The sequence below is a fragment of the Astatotilapia calliptera genome, chromosome 20 (genome assembly GCF_964374335.1).
Source record: "Astatotilapia calliptera chromosome 20, fAstCal68.1, whole genome shotgun sequence".
NCBI lineage: Eukaryota > Metazoa > Chordata > Actinopteri > Cichliformes > Cichlidae > Astatotilapia > Astatotilapia calliptera.
The window spans coordinates 19,189,375-19,212,306 of NC_137441.1; the positions used below are offsets into that span (position 1 = coordinate 19,189,375).

The window sequence follows — 22,932 nt, forward strand, 5'->3', positions numbered from 1 at the left end:
GGGACACAAAAAAAATAAAAAATAAAAAATAATAATAATAATTAAAAAAACCAGACACATTACTGTAGAGACAAGCAAAATTTCAGGGCCTTAGTATGCTTTCCTGTTAGGCAATCACAAGCTTTTAGTGTAGATGCTTGTTTTAGTGCTATTAAATAATTTACTTGTGAGATTATTTTTTGCCCACTGCAGTGCAGACAGGCTTGGTTATAGGGCTCTGTGTGCCACGTGACCAAGTAGGAGGGAGTAGATAAGCCATATTAACTTGTTCAGTAACTACTTTTAAAGCAGTCCAGAAACTGCTAGCATTAGGCTGACTACAACATACTGCTATATCTGCTAATCACAATCTCTACCATGAGCAGCGTAGTCCAGAATCCCTATATCAGCCGAACACCAACATCTCGGGTAAGTATTGTTTTGGATACACTGATAATGAGAGGGAGAGAAAAAAACTTACGCTCCACAATGTTGCATTATGTAGCCTCTACAATAAAATACAATAGCCTCTACGTGTTCCATCATCATTACCATGAGGAGAGAGGCTTTTAAATTATTGAGTGACTGAGGATTTTCTGATGTAGGTCAGAGGTTTTTAAAAAATTGAGAGGGCAAAGATGATACTGTTTCTTTTATTTGTATGGTATGTATATTGTAAAGGTTGGATTGAGTTGTACTCAAGTATTGTACAGCTAAATTTTACTTTGTGTGGGTTCATGAAGTTAACAGTTGCAAGCTTGATACCCTCTCTTTGAGTAAAATTTGATTTCTAGAGCTTGGAAATATATCATGATAAAACACTCCTCATTTATGAGTTACATCTTTTTTGAATAGTGTCTTCTTTTGGCGTGGTCACTCTGGAGTCTCAGCAGCACAAGGAATATGCCGAACAGTTTGTTGTCAGCTTGTCTTTGTGTTTCTTGGTTTCACATTTACAAAACAACATGATTATCTTAGCTGCAATCCCAATTTTGGGAGTGGGGTGCTGTGTAAATATAAATAAAAATCTCAGAAACATAATTTTAATTAAAAAGGATAACTAGTTGAGGGGGGCAACTGGGAGCCCAGTGGTGGTTATGAAGTGCTGTGAGGGCCAGCAAGGAGGCCAGTCACAAAACCCTCCAGTGCTTTAGCTTGAAGTCAGCTTGAGTGGAGTGAAAGGATACCTGAAGAGACTTTGAAGAAGGAGTGAAACTGGACAGAAAATTGAAAGCAAGACGAATTGAAAGTAGAAACTGCACAGCAATATAAATGAAATATAATTGGGGAAAACTGTAGACAGTGTTTTTGATGGAACTAAAAGAAATGGGCTGAATGAAACAGGGTTTGGATACAGAAAAGCAAAAGCAAAAAGAGTGCTAACACCTAAATGGAAGAAAACAAGCTTACAGTAGGTTAAATTTTGTTCAGCGATGGATCACAAATGTCTATTTGTGCAGTGCCATTCCAGTGAAACCACAAATATATCTGCCTACAAAACATAGTAAATTTCCCCAGTCATTTATAATATGAGAATTTTTCTGGGAAAATGGCAGTTATTAGTGCCTTGAAACGCCTTTTGTTGTGATTTGGTGCTATATAAATAAAATAGAAATATAAATTTATTGACCTCAACAGTTAATACACACATTCTGAACTCCATATTTCAACACTTGAAACACTGCATGAAACTGACTGAGAAAAACTGGCTGACATAGGTTTTTCTTTCTTTCTTTTTTTTTTAAATCCAACACACCTTTATCCCCACTCACCCATGAATTATTCAGTTTTAGCACTTGAATATTGAAAGCAGCATAGATTGAGTAGATACCAAGAAAAAAAAGCTGTGATTGTATTACAAACTTATATGCATGTGGGTGTGCTACAGTTTACTAAATGTATGATGATGTACTTAATACAGGGTTTTTGGACTCTTGTTTAATTTTTAAAAAAGTTGTCCTCTTACTTCTAGATGCCCAAACCTGGGACCAGTGGAGGGGTGGCACCTGGAGGTCGAGACAGTAATGGAATTTATCGAAGCGGTAGCATCAGCAGTGGAACTGGAGTGTCTGGCAAGATACTTTCCCTGTCATCAATGAGTGAGAGTGTGCACAGTGGCCTAAGCTGTTTGTTGTCAGAGCAAGCAATGGAGCAGGAAGAAAAGCAACAGCGCAGTCGCCACGTAGCAGATTATCAGCGCCTGAGAGAAGTTCGTGCAGCTGCTCAGCTCAAAAATCTCGAGGACTTCCTTAGGATGAACCACATTTCACTTAGGGACAGTGTGTCTTACACCACTGGCATGATTTACAGGTAAGATACACTTACAGATAATTTAGAAGAGATACTGTTAGTTTCTTATACTACCACTATAAAGGTAGACAATAAACTTATTATTGATCACCGGATTATTGTAAAGGTTGTTTAACATTATTCAATTATTGTAAACTGTTTTGGTGAGCAGGTATACTTTACATACAAGTACACATATGTTGTAATATTATTTGGCCTATTCTTGCTGTTGGTAAATTGATATACCTAATCAAGTTGAGAAAAATAAGAAAATAGGGACGCCAGATGTTATCTATATAAACAGAAGATAAATACCAATTCATTTCAATTCAGTTTTATTTATATAGTGCTAAATCACAACAACAGTTGCCTCAAGGCGCTTACATATGGAACTCCTTGTATGTTTATATAGCAACATGTATTCACATGTATGTATATTAAAGTTGTTAACCATCCATTGTCTAAAAAATAAGTGCACACTCAACACTCTTTGACCCGATGCTGTCCACTTCCCATTAGGGGATAAACCTTTTCTAATAAAAACTTTGTATACGAGAACATATAGTACCTGCATCATAGTAGAGGATTTCACAAGTTCCTTTCTAATATCATTACTATATATTTTTCATTATATGTTCCAAAATTTTCACTCACTAAAGTGTGTTTTGTGTATATGTTTTATATGCCAAACAAAGACTCACAACTTGGCTAGCCGCTTGAATAGGTATACCTGAGAAAGAGAAGGCAGGAGAATAAACCAGCTGTTCTCCACAGAACCATCCAAGGTGTACTTGGATGGCTCTCTTCCACAGCATGTCTTTTATCCTGTCTTCCTTCTCTCACCCCAACCGGTCACGGCAGATGGCTGCCTCTCCCTGAGCCTGGTTCTGTCGGAGGTTTCTTCTTGTTAAAAGGGAGTATTTCCTTCCCACTCTCGCCAATGTGCTTGCTGATAGGGGGTCATTTAATTGTTGTTTTTTTCTCTGCATGCATTATTGTAGGGCCTACCTCACCATAAAAGCGCCTTGAGGCAACTGTTGTTATGATTTGGTGCTGTACAATTAAAATTGAATTGAAATGAATTAAATAAGCTGACAACATGAGAACAGCACCACCAAGGCTGGATACTGAGCAATACTGGAACAGCATATGGGAGAAGGACCCAATCCATATTGGCAATGCTCAGTGGCTAGAGGACCTAAGAGCAGACAACAGCAACCTCCCCGAACAGGGTCCAGTAACCATCACAGTGGCAGATATCCAAGAGAGGGTCTCATAGCATGAGTTGGTCAGCACCAGGCCCCAACATGATTCATGCCTACTGGCTGAAGAAGCTGACTGCAATCCATGAGCATCTGGCAGGACAAATGAACCCACTGTTAGTCAATGAGAGACAGCGAGAATGGCTAACCAAAGGCTGGACAGTCCTGATCCTCAAGGATCCCCAGAGAGACTAGTCCCATCTAACTACCGGCCAATAACCTGCCTCAGTACCACATGGAAGCTCCTGTCAGGCATCATAGCAGCTAAGATTAACAGGCACATGGCCAAATACATGAGCGGAGCACAGAAAGGAATTTGTAGGAATACCAGTGAAGCAAACACCAGCTACACCTGAGACTACAAGAAGCCCTATGACTTGATGCCCCACACCTGAATCCTGGAATGCCTCAATCTGTACAAGATCAATAGAACCTTAAGAGCCTTAATCAGGAACTCGATGGGGATGTGGTATAGAACACTGGAGGCTAAGTTCAACCCAATATCACAAGATAGCATCAAGCGAGGGATCTACTAAGGAGATGCTCTGTTTCCACTGTTGTTCTACATAGGCCTGAACCCCCTCAGTGAGATCCTTTACAAAACAGGCTACAAATACCAAGTACGGAATGGACCTAAGGAGCTTGCAAAGAAAAGCGTCTGGACTTGTTTAAGTTGCTTGAAGACGTTTCACCTCTCATCCGAGAAGCTTCTTCAGTTCTAAGGTCAAATGGTGGAGAGTCCCAGATTTAAGCTCTGTGGGAGTAACCCACCAAGAGGGACAATGGACCCCCTAATGATCCTCTACCTAATCACATGAGCCAAGGTGTGAAAATGGGTGTAGGTCACAATCAGCCAAGGTTTCAGGTAAGCTCATTGTCAAACCTAGCCCCACCCTATCATGTGATTTCCTGAGGTCAGATGGCCCAGGATGTGAGTGGGCGTTAAGGCATCCTGGGCTAGGTTTCACAATGAGCTCACCTGGGACTCTCCACCATTTGACCCTAGAACTGAAGAAGCTTCCCAGATGAGAGGTGAAATGTCTTCAAGCAACTTAAAGAAGTCCAGACGCTTTTCTTTCCAAGCTCCTTAGACTACTATGACCTGGATGACTGAGAACCTTCACAGACATACGGAATGGACCAATTGTCAGCAAACTCCTGTACATGGATGACATCAAGCTGTATGCCAAGAGTAAATGAGACATTGATTCACTGATCCACACCACAAAGATCTACAGCAATGACATTGGAATGTCATTCGGACTGGAGAAGTGTAGTCAGATGGTAACGAGAGAGGGAAGGTAGTCAGAACTGAGGGGATCGAACTACTAGAAGCAACATTGCATACACTGAGGACAGTTACAAGTATCTGGGAATCACACAGGCAAATGGGAACCATTAGGAGGCCGCTAGGAAAGCTGCAGCCACCGAGTACCGGCACATACTTAGACAAGTCCTGAGGAGTAAGCTGAATGAAACGAAAGAGATCCGGGCTATCAACACCTACGCCCTGCCTGTGACCAGGTACCCTGTTGGGATAATAAGCTGGTGAGGAGATGGAAGCCACTGACATCAAGACAAGGAAGCTCCTGACCATGCATGGAGGGTTTCACCCCAAGTCCACCACCCTGAGACTGTACGCTAAGTGGAAGAAAGGAGACCAGGACTAGTCAGTGTCAGTACCACGGTCCAGACTGAGACAACAAACATCTATGAATCCACTAGGAAGATGGCAGCTGACCTCAGCAGCACAGAGGCGCTAATCATGGCAACACAAGATCCATTGAGAATGGGGTCTACAGCACCAGACAAGAGCCCAAGTGCAGGCTGTGTAAAGATGCCTCTGAGACAATCCAGCACATAATAGCATTGTGCCAGGTGCTAGCAAGTGTTACTGGCCCCACTATGGTGGGCGTCAGCCAGAATACAATCCTGTAAAACAAGAGAGAAAGTGAACACAGGAGACATGCTGTCATTTGCCTGGTCAGTCTTGCCAGAATTTATTCATACAACACAAGCATATGTTCTCCACTCTTTTTGTAACTCAATTTCACCAGAACTGCTCATTCCCTCAAATAGCTCGTTTTCCACCAGTGCATTTCAATATTAAGCCACACTACTGGCATAAAACAACAAAAGCTTGAAATGAATGAAACAAATGACAAATGCACCTCTTTCCCCTTAAAACTGATAAATAAAATAATTCACATCATCAACGTTGTGTCTTATCATAGAAAGGAAACTTTACCTTCAACATTACTGCACTTCTTGTCCTTGCCAGCATTTTTGTTAGCTGTAGCTCTTTTGCTTTATATGTATTTTTCAGGCTAGTTAGATTCTAACATTGAAACAGCAAGTTTCCACATGACTTCAGGCTGGCCCGGAACACTTTACAGACACGTTATACAAAACATTTGTCATGGACACAAAACTACAAGTTTATCAGGAACTGTAAACCCAGCCGGATTGGTGCGTCTTATTATTATATGGAGACGAGCGCAGTTGCAACAGCTTGCTAGCATTACCCAGGCATACAGCTTAGCTATTACATTCCACAGAGCTAAAGTAGTTTGCATAGCGAAAGTGACATATATCACATATCACACAGCCGTCTTATGTCATGAAAGAATAAGTATCACAGTGTCCAGCTGTGTATTTCTTTATGGTTTTGACCACATTACTGACCTGTAAAACAGGAGAGAAAGTGAACACAGGAGACACGCTGCTGTTGGCCTGGTCAGTCTAGCCAGAATGATAAGCTTATGGCAGCTATGCACCCGACTCAGTTCCCAATAGTGGTGTGTGGATCGATACTGAAATATCGATTCTTCCGATACCAGTAATTTATGTTCTAGAATCGATTCTCATATTAAAATATCAATATTTTAGTACTTTGGGGTAAATTTGTAGTTTATAATTAACAGGAGCCCAATGGAAAGAAACTATATCATTTGGATCGTCTAAATTGGAAGGAACTACTTCCTCTTACGCCTTTCATAGTCATACATATACAGCTGTATAAATGTGTTGCAGGCAGCCCCTGGCGTGCACACTCACAACAATGACTGAGCGTGAACGGAGTCCTGTGTGGACGTATTTTACCTCCACAAACAGTCAAAACGCAGTTTGCGATACATGTGGCAAGACAGTGAGGTGTTGTGGCAACACCACTAACCTTGTTAAACACCTCACAGTAAATCATATCACAGAATATGATGAGCGTATGTTGAGGCCAACTGAAGAGGAGGAGAGGGATAGGAGAGGGTGCTGCAATATTAAGCAATAAGAACAAGTAGTCTGATGTCCTGTAATCATTATGAAGCTATATTATTATTACAATTACATAATACAATTATATATGAAATACAATGAAACATTAAGTTTTTTGTACAAAGTATCTGTATCGGATCAGTATCGTCGATACCACCCTGAATTTTTCTTGGTATCGTATCGGAAAAGAAATCAGTGGTATCGCACATCGCTAGTTCCCAAAGCACACTGCTGCCCCCTACTGTCCAAAGTGTTATAGACTCTCCTGGCAACAGAGTACTTGCATGACATTGTGGACTTAAATTCCACCAATAAACCAGCAACATAAAACATGCATAATAATCTCCATATATCACACCACTTAACTCAAAATTGTGACCACATATTTGTGTGGATCACACAAGCAGGGCATACATTGAATGCCATGTATGGATTCCACGTATGACCACATCCTGGGAACATCTGTGCCGGGTATAGCCTGGAAGTCCCTAGATCAAAATGGGAGACACCGCCTAGGGTAGTCAAGAATGCATGAAATGGACAAACTGGTGATTGCTAACCAAACGGACATAGTAGTGGTGGACAAGCAGAGGAAAACATCCATAGTTAAAATAGAGTAGTGATACAGAATGACAGAAACTTCAGGAAGAAGGAACATGGGAAGCTGGAGAAGTACCAAGGACTCAGAAAAGAGCTTAAGAAGATGTGGGGGGTAAAGGAAACAGTTGTGCCAGTGGTAGTTATCGCACTCGTGCAGTGACCCCCAAGATAGACTAGTAACTCCAGTAGATCTCAGGGACAACATCTGAGATCTTTTTTCAAAAGTAGAACTGATCACGTCTAGTCCTCTCTCCATATTTACAATAATAATAGTCATCTTATTTCATGACAACCTTACCTTTATATAACCTTAGCTTTTATAACTACTGTACGTATGATTAGTTAAGCTAATGTTAGGTACTCAACTGCTGTTAGCTATTCTAGCATTAGTGGTGTAAGTTGATAGTATGTGGCATAAGTTAATGACTACCAGAGAAACTGTCCTAAATATAACTTAAGGAATAAAAACGTTTTTTTCTTACCTTGCATTCATACAACAGTATGTAGAATGTGGGTTTGATTCCAAATTTAGAGTTATAATCGATTGGTTTATACAAGCAGATGGTGCCCCACTTCTTTTTTGTCTTTATCCAGGGATAAAATAGAAAGTCCAGACTCCCAGAAGGCAGCAGTCTGCCATCTAGGTCTGGCTATCATCGATTTTATTATGGTGGAAGCAAAACAACAAACGTAAGAGGGAATTAATGAGGATGTTTATCAAATGTGAAGCGCAGTTTTGATCTTCATTTGTTGCTGGTTCAGTGAATTTTGATTGGAGACTGACAAAATAGTGATGTGTCGGTCGCAAACAAAATGGCTCTTAGAGCCGGGTCTTTGACGTGAACGACGTGAGTCGGCTCCTTATCGTGAGCTGTGGGGTTTTTTTCTTATTCCTTCTCTCATCCTCTCTCGCACTTTTTTCCGCTTCACTCCACACGCGAGTCTTGTGTTTTGTGCTGGGAAGAGGGGGAGGGGCGGTAGTTACACTGGCAGTAGCACAGGAACAGAGCGGGAGGGAAAGAGAGAGAAAGAGAGCCAGGGACACCAACGTCACATTAGAAAGGTATAGTAATCATCCACAACTATTTTCAGTTGCAGATGATAAAGGATTCAGAAAGTTTATTCATGCAGGCTCATATGACAGAGAATATGCATGTTCTTTTTGTTTTCATATTTTAATTTATATTTAATTGTGTTGTGGTTTGCAGCATTTTGTGTTTTGTGTTTCACTTTAAATTTGTTTAAAAGGAAAAAGCTGAAAATGTAAATAGTTAAAAGTTGAAATGTGAATAGTTGGTTTTTGTATTATATGATTTATTTATTACATTTTATGTGGAGTGAATAAATAAAAGTATATTTACGGTGGCCCCTAGAGACAAAGCACTTACAAACACGTACGCACTTCGAAGCACGTACAAACTCAAAAACACGTAAAAACTCAGAAGCACATAAAAACTCAAAACACGTGCAAAACACAAAAGAAGTGCTCCAGGATGCTAGGCGCAGTGTTGAGCTTTTGTTACCTAGTGGCTACACAAGCCAGCAAGTACCAACGACCGGATTTGGTGTGTGGTAGTAACAGGTAAATGAACATTTTTTAAAAATTATTTGAATATATATGAGTGCTTGTGTATAAATACACAAACAATACACATATGCTTTCAATTGTGTAATTTAAGTCAGCGGTCCCCAACCTTTTTTGCGCCACGGACCGGTTTATGCCCGACAATATTTTCACGGACCGACCTTTAAGGTGTCGCGGATAAATACAACAAAATAAAACTAGTACCGGTACCGAAAAAAAGCCGACCCTCGTCAGTGTAACCCCAGCTCTGAAGTGTTTTCACAGCGATTTACCTTACTATCCCTTCGTGTCTCTGTGTACAGATTCCCTGGACCTACCCCTGTGTTACCCGAGTGAGTGGAGTGTGAAGAGGAATGGACGGAGTGTGTGTGTGTGTGTGTGTGTGTGTGTGTGTGTGTGTGTGTGTGTGTGTGACTATCGGCGTCTTTCCCGTTCGTGTGTGGACCCCCGGAGCCCGGCTTTCCCCTCACTTTTGTAAATAATCACCTGGTGTATCATAATAAAGACTCTTGTGCTTTCAAGACCTAGAGCCTGCGCGTGAGTCCGTTCAGTCCCGTTGTGACAATAACGCTGAAAACCGATAAAAACCCTGAAAACCATACATTTCACACCTGAGCCTCAACTCTCGCGGCCTGGTACCAAACGACTCACGGACCAGAACCGGTCCGAGGCCCGGGGGTTGGGGACTGCTGATTTAAGTGATCTAGGTAGCTCTGTTTTGGAAGTTCAGTTAATGCTAGAAATGTGTTTTGGAGTTTGTTAGTGTTTTGGAATTTGTACGTGCTTTGTCTCTAGGGGCCACTGCATATATATAAACATATATAAATAAAACCACTTTTTTTTTACATTAGTAATTACTTTTGTGCATAATTTTATATTATTGTTAATAATAAATTAATTAAAGCAACAAGACAACCTGAAGAGCCGGTTCTGAGCCGAAAGACCCGGCTCTTTTTAGTGAGCCGAGCCGAAAGAGCCGGTTCTCTAATAAGAGCCGGAAATCCCATCACTATGACCAAACATGCAGCATCAGAATCTGTGAGATGTCAGCTTTCAGACCTGATGGCAGGTCTGCGTACGTGCCATCAGGTGAATGATCCACGCTTTGTGTTTACATCTTTGTGCGAAATCCATTTACCTGCTCTCATTTGCTGTTTTAGCTGTTTGGTTGTTGCTGAAATAGTTTTGTGAGCTTTAACCTGAGATTGTTGGGTTTCTGGCAAAATATATTTATATTTAAAAATCGATTCAGGATTTAATTAATCAATATTGCGTTATTTAAGCTAAAATCGATTTGAATTGGAAAACTGATTTTCTAAACCCACCCCTACTGCCAATTACTGGCAGCCGGCTCTTTGCAGGCTGTTTCCAACTATGCTGATTAAAGAGAAACTACCACAGGTTTTTTATAGGTAATAATGCACACTTTTTAGGTTGCTTCAATAAATATTAGAGATGGCACGATACCACTTTTTTATGTCCGATACCGATATCATAAATTTGGATATCTGCCGATACCAATATGAATCCGATATAGTGTGTTTGAATCAACAAAACTGTTTTTTAAAATATCTTGCTGCATTTTGTATAAGTTCATACTCAAGTTTAAAACAACAACTACACTAAAGCTATTCTGTTATACCTGTATGCAAAAAAAAATATTTCATAGTTCAGCAATACTGATCAATCTAATAAACTTAAACCTACACCATCTTCCCTATTCTGGTATTTTAAAGAGTACTTAGCGTAAATATTAAGCAACCTAACTAATAGGGTTCCAACTCCCAGCAACAACAAAAATAAATAAATAAAAAATAGGGAACCACCCTCTACCTCATGATGCTTAATCGACGTAATCAACCTTAATTTGATGCAGTGTGGAAAAAAATGCACAGAAATAAATTATTTTTCAATATATTAAAATATTAAATAGATTCAACATCTTTCTTCAACAAAATTGCAGACTGCACAGATGGTACCTTCCCAAAGGAAAAAGTACTATAGCTTACTAGGGTATATATATTAGACTTAATAGTTACTATATACAGTAATGGACTTCTATTCATTTTGCATCAAATTAAAACTTTGGGTGTCAGATAATTATTTATTAAAAGCTAGACATTTTAAATGAGAATAAGAAAGAAAAGTATGTCTTTGTGCCTCCTTTTCCCTGTTAATGCCCTATCGGCCCCCCTGGCTAAACTGTGTATCCGCAGATACACAGTTTAGATCCGCCCCTGCACAGTTACCAGCGTCAGCTACGTAGAAAAAGATCCTGGTGTAGAAAGTAATATTAAACAAATTCTAACAACAGCTTAAACGTGCTGCTGTTGTTTATCCGCTGGTTTCCTCTTTCTGGTGCAAAGTGGGCCAAAAACAAACAAGACAGACGGACTCGCAACAGAAAAGCCGATCAGCTGATCATTAAGCAATTTCATGATTGAAGTAGCAGCAAGAAGAGGCAGTCGCTCCATATATCGTTTGTTAAGCTTAACGCAGGAATACTTTACAAACATTCAGAGATGGACTTACACACTTGCTTTACTTCTCTTGGGATAACTTTGTCGGAGATGAAATGCCGGGTTGCTAGCGAAGCTCCACATGCTATCCAGACCACCGACAGGTCCCGCATGCCACAGCCGCTCTATCACGTGATGCATACTGCTCCGACGTGCTAACGTTCTGAGGCGAGTTACGGCGTGTTGCAAGTTTTGTGAGGAGCTTTCGTGATATTTAATGGATCGGATTACATTTTTTATTTTTCTCCGATATCCGATCCAGTAATTTAGGTCAGTATCGGACCAATACCGATACGTAATATCGGATCGGTCCATCTCTAATAAATATTAATATGTTATTAAATAGAAACCGTCAGTTTTGCATTTTGCAGCTCTGTTTTCCACTTATTACACAGAAACTACCAGGTAATTGAGTGGTAATAATTTAGAAACTACCAGATTATGACATTCTTGTGCATTGTGTGTGTGTGTGTGTGTGTGTGTGTGTGTGTGTGTGTGTGTGTGTACTATTGCCACTTTATTATTGAGCTGTAATAGGAAATGTTACCAAACTTTTTTTATATACATAAAATATACATTTTTTTTCTCATGCACTTGGTCAGTGATCACCACTCTCATGCTTTCAATAGAATAAGTTGCTCATTTAACATGAGTGAAACTGTGACAGAGCATATTGGCACAGCTCAGACAGTATCCAACTGGACAGCTTCATACCCTGTTCTAAGGTAACAGATGCTGCCTTTTCTGTATTCTCAGTATTTTTGCTTCTTTGGGAACTTTTAAAATAACACTTTAAAATAATGGAAATTCAACAGACATTTCCTGTAATTAAAAGAGTTCAAGAGATAGGAAGCTCAAGTTAGAAGCTTGAGATAGAAGTTCAAGCTCCTCTTGAGCTTCTATCACACACACACACACACACACACACACACACACACACACACACACACACACACACACACACACGCCCTCTTACAGCATCCATAAGTGACTGAGACTCTCTTCTAGACACCCACAGGCACAATGTACATTTCATATTTTTAATTTAAATAGTTCAGATTGTCTATTTTATTTAATTCATTTAATGTACATAATTCACCCACTTGCTGCACTCAATGCCACTTACTGCACATAGTGCCCCCCATGTATATATTCACTTAATGTATATAATGTTCTTCTCTCCCCTTTTGCACAGTCGAGGAGTGTGTCAGGATACATTTCACTGCATGTTGTACTTGTATAACTATGCATGTGACAAATAAAGAATCTTGAATCTATCTTGAATCTTGAGTTTCAAAGTGTTCATGTATGTATTTTGTTACAGTTTTTATGGTAAATAAATCTATTCCTACTGCTTATTATTTCTTCTTTGTTAACAGAAATCTTGGTAAATCAGGGCTCAGAGTATCCTGCCTTGGATTAGGTAAGTATGGTATATATGGAACATATACAAATTTAAGGTGTATTCTGTATTCAGTTTTCTTTAAAATGACAAAATACCCGGTATTCCCTTGATACTGTGTGATAAGTCATAAAAATGTGAATCATTTTAAAAGAAATGTTTTACCATGTTAATTATGACGGTTCAGTATGTCCATTTTCAATTTATAAACTATGGCTGTAGTGATGCTAGCACATTTTAGCAGCTCTGGTAACCTTATTGATGTGATAAATATGAACAGATATTCTTTCTCTGACTTTTTGGATCAACAACAAGTACTGTAGAAGTTTTGTCTCGTCTCTATCTTGTATCTACTTACTTTTAAGAAGTGTTGAGACATCCAGCAGTTGATGTCATTAGTGCAGCTTATTAATTTGTGGATGGATTTTTTATCATCTGAGGAAAGTGATAAGTAATACTGTGTAATGTAATGGACCGAGGACTGACACAACTGATTGAATTTTTCATTTGTGCAGAACTAAAATTGCGAATTGAAAAATAAAAACTGTTGAGCTGTTGAAATTATTTTTAAAACAGTGAAATACAGATGGGGATGGGGTTGAGTAAAGAGGTATAAGACTTGATGAATGACTGCTTCTTTAGGATTTACAGGTTAGAATGTGAGCATTGAGCCTGTGGCAGTAATTAGATCATTATGTGAGGGAGTGCTAGATAGATTACTATGAGAGGCTAAGATATTACACAAGACACCAATTCATCACACCTATTTGTTGAAAGAAATTCAGTTGGTATGTTTTTGGAGGCATTAAACAGTTTATCAGTGGATGAAGACAAAAAAATGGAATAGACTGGATTTTATTGATCAATTGGGAGATGTAGGATTGTCTGGCTGATTTGATTCCATTGTTGGAGAAGTAAAGTGCATTATTTCTTTTTTTTATTAATTTATGATGATGATGATGATGATTATTGCATCATTCTGTAGGATCTCCAGCAGTGTCTGTTTACCACGTTTACCTTTACATTGTTTCTCTAGGGTGCTTTTGATGAACCACATTCATTAATAGTTTTGACAGGGGCAATGTGGTCAATCATTTGATAAATGGTACTACAGAATGTGTCCATCATTTCATCACATAATTACAGTAGTGTACACTTTGAAAACTCACTGATGAATAAATTCAGCTTTGCTGTCATTGATATGATGCTTATTGACAAATCAATTTGTATTTGATTTTGACAGATGAATAAAATATTTATGAAAAGAGAAAAATAGCTCACCAATTTCTTCCAGGAAGCCGTGTCTCAGTCTGGGAGGATGATATATAGTAAGCAGTAATACAGCAGGAGAAACTGACGTTATAGAATAAATCGACGAAATAGAATTATTAAATCTACATAACTAAATATTTAAAACTCAGATAATTTTCAAGTAGCAAAGTTTTACAATAAAAAAATTTGTTGTTATAAATCACATTGCCCCTCTTGTTTTTATGGATGCAATGTTCAAAAGTGTAATTGGTGGGTGATGCTTCAATCAGCTCTATATTTCCAGTGTCATGAAGCCAGGTTTCAGTAAGAAGCAGTCTGGTCCTGGGCCGGGACCACCTGATCATCTTGCATAACATGTGCAGGCTTAAGTCTGTCAACAGAGACACCCTCCTGCCAACCGCCAAAGTCCAAAAAGAAATGTTTTTCGCCCAGTTTAAGAACGCTGTGTGGCCCGTCATATGGTGGACACAGTCCTATGGGCATCATGCCTGACGAAAACGAAACGAGCAAAGTCCAACGACCTCAGAACAAAAGTGTCAGGCAGGCAGTGGTGCACAGGACCAGGAACAGGAAATGAGTGTCTTGGGGGGCGAAAAGGCAACATAGAGGTATCGAAACACGGGGGGGGGGGCTCTCATGTAGTGATGTTCGATTCGTGAACGAATCGTTCAATACTTGAGAATCACTTTACTGACTCGTGAATCATGATTCACAAGCCCAACTGACTCACTGACTCATCCCTGTTGCTGTTAGCAAACTAATTCCATTAGTAGAAATATATCTAGCTTATAATTAAAATTGTGGGGGAAAAACAACAGCCAGTTTCGTAACAAAAGCATTTCTGCTCTGAACTGGAAGAAAAAACCCTGAGTAGAAGCTCACATCAAGAAAATAGCTCCTCGGTTCAGAGTAGCATCGCGCTGCTAACATGCTAACAACACATTTGAGCTACTCACCCCCTCGCTTCCTGTGCTGAATCGTAAGCATAAGCGAATCACTCAGGACGCGCTCACCCCCTCCCTCCTGTGTTGAATCAAAGAGCGAGCGAACGAATCACTCACTCACTCACTCACTCACTCACTAACCCCCTCCCTCCTGTGCTGAATCAATGAGCGAACCAATCACTCAGGACCAGTGTTGGGACTAACGCGTTATTAAGTAACGCGTTACAGTAACTACGTTATTATTGTGGTAACGAGCACGGTAACTAGTTATTATGCCAAAATCAGGAACGCGTTACTCGTTACTGGGATTTAGATAGGGTCGTTACTCGTTACTTCGTGTGGTGGCATCGCGGAGTTTCCACAGATTCAGTAACATTAGCAAGTGGTGGAGGCAGCAGGTGGATGAAGGAAAAGGGACGCAGAAGGAAAAGAGACCCGAGGCGGCCGCCGGTCCAAGTGTGAACTGAACTTCAGGTAAGAAGTTATGACCTGCAGTCTCTCTGGGTCAGATATAAACCAAGCTTAGGTGGAGTTTATTTTCGTTATTCTGACTTTTTCCGTACTGCGTGCTAGCTAGCATGACGGAGTTTCTACACAGCTGGGTGGTGCTATGAAGTTAATGATGTTGAACCTTATTTTGTTCATAAGTTATTAGAGTTGCCAGCCGTCCCGTCTGGTATTCAGAGAAAATATTACTTATTTCTTATTGAGGTGAAAAGGAACAGTTTGTCCCGTAATTCAGCTACAATGAAAAAGGCACAAAGCTGGAGTTATTCTGTGTCTTTACGCTGCACAGCTGCCTCTTCTTCTCTCATTCTCCCCCCTCCCTCTCCCGTTTCTACTTCAATCATGAAAACTGATCAATGATCAGCTGATCGGCTCTCTTGTTTGTTTATCGCCCACTTTGCGCCGAAAGAGGAAACCAGCGGATGTCGCGCTAAACAACAGCAGCACGTTTAAGCTTGATCAGCTGCTGTTAGAATTTATTTAATATTAATTTCTAGTATCAGCTGATGTTTGCTGGAGCCACAGCTGTAAAAAAAAAGCTGCTGGTCATGATATGGTTTGGTTATCTGGTGAGAGGGAAACATGAAGATGAAACCAGGAGATGTCCTTACTGGATCATCAGAGCTGAGCAGGTGATGGAGAAACAGGTTTACCTTTTAGATGACATGAATGAGTTGAAGGGAAGTTATGAACTGTTTCTGAGAGACAAATAACCCCAGGATCCTTTTTTAGGTAGCTGACAGCTGGTAACTGTGCAGGTGCGGATCTAGCAAAGTGTGGCCAAGGGGGCATGTAGGGCATTAACAGGGAATGGGGGGCACAAAGAAATACTTTACTTTCTTATTCTCATTTAAAATGTCTAGCTTTTAAAAAATAATTATCTGAATCTTACAACAAACGATTGATAGATTGATGCATATATACCATCAAAACAGTGAACATCACTGTCACAACAGTGTTTGTTTTCATTCAAAGGCTTTATGATTTTTCCTATAATGGTGGGCCAGTTTCTAGTCAAAATGCCCGGGCCAATTTTCTTTCCCAGTCCAGCCCTGTATGCAGCTCATCTGCAGTCTGGTGTTACCTACATCTTCCTATTCAGAAGGCAGAATTTCTGAGTTCTGAGTACAATCGAAAGCACTACGACTGCAGTTTTTGTGTTGGATGTAAAAGGCGCACATGACTCTGTGACGTAGGCTAGAATCATGGCAGCAGTCAATGACGGTCCAGGCGTGGGATTTCTCTCGTGGAAATATGCACGTTATCATATCCTTTCTATTGGTAGGTGGCACAGTGCACTTGTGGCAAGTAAGCAAGCTAGAAGACTGGCAAAGTTATGGAAGAAACACATTAACAAGAGAATTCTGAGTAAAACCAAAGTTACTTTCCCTAGTAACTAGTTACTTTGAAAGTAACGAGTAACTTGAAGTAACTGAGTTACTTTTGAGAGAAGTAACTAGTAATGTAACTAAGTTACTATTTTAAAGTAACTTACCCAACACTGCTCAGGACTCACTAACCCCCTTCCTCATGTGCTGAATCAAAGAGCGAGCGAACGAATCACTCACTCACCCCCTCCCTCCTGTGCTGAATCATAGAGCGAGCGAACGAATCACTCACTCACCCCCTCCCTCCTGGCTCACAGCTTCTTATTCTTCTTGGTTGGCAAACAATGTTAAGGCGCATTACCGCCCCCTGGCTCACAGCGCAGTGGACATTTAGATGAGAAAATATATATTTGACACACTTAAGGAAAATACTAATAAAATACAAATAAACAAAATAAATGTTTATTAAGCAATTTTGATAGGAAGTTGCTTAATGTCAAAGGAGCTTGCAAAGGAAAGCGTCTGGACGCTTTTCTTTGCAAGCTCCTTTGACTACGATGACCTGGATGACTGAGAACCTTCACAGACGTAGAAGTTGCTTAATTTTAGAAATGTTTTTGCTCTTTTTTCTCTATAAAATAGTTTTGGTTTTTTTTTTAATCATTCATCTTAGCAGTGGGATTTACATGAAAAGCGAAACAAATTAAGTTTGAGTGAAAATGTAAAATTTTGGCACTCTCTGGTCAACTGACTCAGTGAATCAAATGACTCAAAAATCTGATTCACTTTGGTGAGTGACTCATTAATACTCGATTCAGTAAAAAGAATCAAATTTACCATCACTACTCTCAGGTAAGAATTTCCCGGGGACCCGGAGGGGCTGGCCGAGGGAGACCCCGAGGTCTTCTTTAACCGCACTACTCAATCCCAGTAAAACCCACGGAAGACGGTCGACCCAGTCGCCACCTGTTAAGGAAGCCCAGAGCACGGCCTTCCCGTTAGCTTGCGGGTGGTATGCTGTGGTGCGGTGGACCTTGACCCCCAGGCCATCAGCCATGGCAGACCAAAGCTCAGAAACAAACTGGGGGGCCCTGTCTGAGGTAATGTCAGCAGGGGGACCGAAACGCGAAACCCACGTTGACAAAAATGCTCTGGCCACTGTCACCGCTGTCGTGGACACAGGGGTACCGCCTCCGGCCACCTGGTCGTGCGGTCCACCACAGTCAAAAGGTCCGTGAAACCCTGTGACTGCAGCAAGGGACCAACCAGGTCCACATGAACGTGATCGAAACGCCTACCGGGGACACGGAATAGTTCGAGGGGTGCCTGCGTGTGCCGGTTGATTTTCGAGTGTTGGGATGGGATACAAGCTGCCGGCCATTATTTCACCATTTTGCGAAGGCCCGGCCAAACGAACCTGGCGCTGACCAGCTTGACCGAGGCCCGGACGCTGGGATGAGAGAGGGCGTGCACCGAGTCAAAAACACGACAACGCCATGAAAGGGGAACCACCGAGCGGGGGCGGCTGGTGGAGACATCGCAAAGCAGGTGTGGACCGCCGTCCCACACAGAGGTGTCCTCCAGCAAGAGGCCCGTTTTCGTTGACTGAAGGGCAAGGATGTCCGGGTCAGCACGTTGTTCAGCGGACATGGCAGCGTAGTCGATGCCGACATACACCAGAGAAACCAACACGCGTGGGAGACAGTCAGCGACTGGATTGGACTTACCAGTCACATGCTGAATGTTTGTGGTAAACTCTGAAATGGCCACCAACTGGCATTGCTGACATGCGCTCCATGGGTCAGAGACCTTGGACATGGCAAAAGTCAAAGGTTTGTGGTCAACGTACGCAGTAAAGTTGCGACCCTCGAGGAAAAAACAAAAATGTTGTGTTGCGAGGTGCAGGGCCAGCAACTCCCTGTCAAAAACACTGTACTTGCGTTCGGCATCCCGGAGCGTACGACTGAAAAAGGCCAGCGGTTGCCAGAGACCTGAAACCAGCTGCTCCAACAAGGCAACCCAAATGGGCAACATCAATATATCATCCAGGTAAACAAAAACGAACGGCAGCCCGCGCAAAACGGAGTCCATCAGCCGCTGAAAGGTCTGGGTGGCACCTTTCAGGCCAAATGGCATGCGCAAAACCTGGTGATACCCCCGCACCAAGTCAATTTAAGAAAAAAATCGAGGTTCCGGCGAGATTGGCCGAAAAATCCTGAATGTGGGGGATGGGGTAACGGTCATTCTCCGTGGCATTATTTCAACGCCGGAAATCTCCGCATGGCCGCCACCGAGCGACCGATTTGGGCACTATGTGAAGCGGAGAGGCCCATGCACTGTTCGAACGCTGTACAATGCCAAGGCGCTCCATGGCTGCAAACTCTTCCTGAGCGACGGACAGTTTCGCGGGGTTGAGCCGGCGCCTCAACCCTGTGCTTCGTTACCGTTAGGGTAAGACAGCGATGGAAACTCTAAAAGCAAACGCTGAAAAGCAACCCCGGAGGTCACTACATTAGCCCGAATGAGGGGCTCGGCGGCCCGAGTAAAACAGGGTAGCGAAGAAAACGAGAGAGCACAAACATACTGTGGATGCAGGGGCGGAGGACAGAAGAGGGAGACAGTGAGACGGTGGTGGCCTAAAGAGAGAAGGAGGTATAAGCTGTGTCTCCCATCTATTATATTGGGGAACGTTCTGTCACTAGCAAACAAGATAGATGAGCTAACAGTGCTAGCATGGAGTCAAAGGGAATATAAGGAGTGTAGCTTGATGTGCTTCACTTAATCAAGGACGCACCAGGATACTCCTGATGAAAACTTATCCTTGAAAGACTTCCACACTGATCAGACCAGGGGGTTTGTGATTCTTGTTAACAACAGAGAGTGTAACCTTGCTCATATAACAATCAAGGAGCGGATTTATTTTGTCTGCCTTTCTTTGCTGTCAAATAAATTAGTTTAAGGACTTTAAAAAGTCTGTGTTTTGTGTCTGCCTTTGGGCCCATCCTCACTTCGCTCATGACAGTACAACCTGGCCAGTCATGGACCCAGCAGATCCAATATTTGCAGCCATTAAGTCACACGGGGTGCTTTGTCGGGCTCACACAAGCAAGTGTTGCAGTATTTAGACAAACAATGCCAAGGAATCAGCGACACACAAGACAAGATGTGTTTGGTAGTTTGTGACATTCATCCTAGTGTAACTGCTTAGGCACCAAATCTTGAGTGCTAGCGCGGCCTGAGTCTTACTATATATTTTGACCTATTGCGGCGTGCCTTAATTTGTTCACGCCGTTTTTGAAGACAGTTCCACATAGTGACTATTAAATATCCATCAGGGCAGTTGCTGTCAGCCACACATCAACTGTTCCCTGACTTTAAGACAGAGGCAGCTGAGACATGCTGGCCTGAATATGTGCTACTGGGGTTTTAAATAAAAGACCAATTTGTCTCTCATGATGAGCCTCCTTGGTTTGAAAAATTTGTTTCCCTCATGCTCTGTATTGACATTAATGATAGGTTTGTAGCTTAAACCTATTCAATATAATTTAATTACACAGCAAAGCAAGACACGAATAGGCAAAGTTCTTTATGTTTCTTGTGCACGGGAGAGAACTGGACAAACGCCGTTCCTTCGCTCGACCCCATTTGCTCTCGTCTGCTCCCCCGTAACACTGCTCTTTTATTGAGGTTACATGAATATACATAGGTTCATTAACATATGACGTCTACATACACACAAAGAGTACCTTGCCTGTGCGTTGTGTAAGTGTGTGTGTGTGTGTGTGGTCAGTGTGTGTGGTCAGTGTATGACCCCATAAAGACTTCCCTAAATCTGCTGGTCTGGAAGTCCAGCAGTTCATCTAAACAAAAGGCACTTAGCCTAAAACAGATATAGATAGGTTTATCCTACCATAAAACAATAAGACAAGGTACGACCTCTTCCCATGCTCCCAGGATGTAGGTGTGAATGCCAGAACACTCTGGAATGCACACCAAGCCTTTGCAGACTATTAAGGATCACACATCCTATCACTACACAATCGATTATACACCTCTAAGCATATATGGAAACAAGATGGCGCCGAGTATGGCAGCCTCGTCGCGAGCTCCCCCAAGCAACAGCTGTTTTCTGTGTTTAATTTTACTTTTCCTTTATTTTTTCACGACTATTACATGTCTCCTTGTGTACGACCAACAAACCTTACTGGACATAAAAGACGGACTTTCTTGTTTCAAATATTTTTATTGAGAGCAAGTATCATGATTGTAGTTTTTACAAATTGACATAACATAACTTATGCTCCTTTTTTTCTAAACTAACAAGGCAAATAATTAAACAACACCAACAAAAAAAAAAAAATTAAAAAAAAATAAATAAATAAAAATAAAAATAAAAAAAAAAACCCGCAGTCACCCATAAGGGGTCCCAATACCCCGGCTGTCGGCAAAAGGGAAGAGAAACAAGTAAACAAAGTTTTATATTTTCCCAAGGTATATAAGTAAAGGGTGCCAGATTAATTCAAAATCTTTTACATTGTCATTCATACTATATCTTATTTTTTCAAGGTGAAGAGTGTTTATAAGTTCAGTAAGCCACATTTTTAATACAGGAGTCTCATTGCCTTTCCAAAGCTGCAGGATCAATTTCTTTGCAATAATCAAAGCATATGCCATAAACCTTTTTTGAGAGTGTTGTAAATTTTGTGTTTCGTTGGAAATCCCAAAGATGATTACTGTCGGATTTGGTTCAATCTTACTTTTAAAAATATTAGACATATAAGTAAAAATATCATACCAAAAACCCTGAAGCCTTGGACATAGTGCAAAACAATGTAACAGATTTCCATAGTGTATCTTGCATTTTTCACAGAGGGGGGAACACTCTGGATACATTTTGTGAAGTTTTTCCCTTGAATAGTGTAGTCTGTGTATAATTTTGTACTGAATTAAACAGTGACGGGAATTAATAAAAGGCGTATTTATGTTGTGTAAGGCCTCCTGCCAGAAATCTTCTGATAGGAGAGTCCCAAAATCTTTTTCCCACTCCTCTTTGATTGAAGTAGTTGAAGGTATACTCATCTCCTGTATTGAATTATAAAATAATGAAATTCTCTGTTCAAACCCCCTTCCATCACTAAGACATCTGTCCAAAGGATCGGACGATATGTTTTCAAATTGTGGCAGGTATGTACGGATATAGTCTCTTAGTTGAAGATATCTAAAAAAATGACTGTGAGGCAATCCAAATCTATCTTTTAAATGTTGGAATGACATAAAAGTATCATTTAGGTATAAATCTTTTAATTTACAAATTCCCAATTCCTGCCATATATTGAAAGCTCCGTCTACACATGATGGAAGGAAAGAGGGGTTAGCTGTAATGGATGTACACATTGATAGTTTTTTCAATTTGAAGTGCTTAATTATTTGTCTCCAAATTTGTACGGTATTATAAATCACTGGATTCGAATTGTAATATGAGTTTGTCAAAAGAATAGGAGAGAGTAGTATTCCACCAACACAGTAAGGAAGGCAATCCTCCCGCTCCATCTGTAAGCCGTTAGGGAGTATTGCTGTGTCATCCAATAGAAGGGAAATTATTCTTAAATTTGATGCCCAGTAGTAGTACATAAAGTTAGGTAGTGTAAGTCCACCAAGGGATCTATGTTTGCATAAGTGGTCTTTTTTTATTCTATGTGTTTTATAATTCCATATAAATGGCATAATGATGGCGTCCATCTTTTTAAAAAAAGATTTGGGCAAGAAAATTGGGATGTTTTGAACCAGATACAAATACTGCGGGAGGAATACCATTCTTATTGAATTCACTCTCCCTATTAAAGAAATAGGAAGTGTCCTCCAGTACTGAATGTTATTTTTAAGTTTCTCCAGTAAGGGAAGAAAATTCTCTTTCATTAGGGAGCTGTGTTTTTTTGGTATTGTAATGCCCAAGTAAGTGATTTTTTCATAGGTTA

The 22,932-nt window shown here is 40.8% G+C and overlaps 1 protein-coding gene across 1 annotated transcript in view; it reads left to right on the forward strand.

The window, feature by feature from the left end:
* The first annotated feature begins 251 nt into the window (after window positions 1-251).
* LOC113013133 (voltage-gated potassium channel subunit beta-2-like) overlaps window positions 252-22,932 on the forward strand; it is a 280,115-nt gene continuing 257,434 nt past the window's right edge. The window contains exons 1-3 of the mRNA XM_026153786.2: window positions 252-408; window positions 1,952-2,289; window positions 12,884-12,927. Coding sequence (XP_026009571.1) covers window positions 358-408; window positions 1,952-2,289; window positions 12,884-12,927 — 433 coding nt within the window. The 5' untranslated portion in view covers window positions 252-357. The remainder of the gene's footprint in view (window positions 409-1,951; window positions 2,290-12,883; window positions 12,928-22,932) is intronic.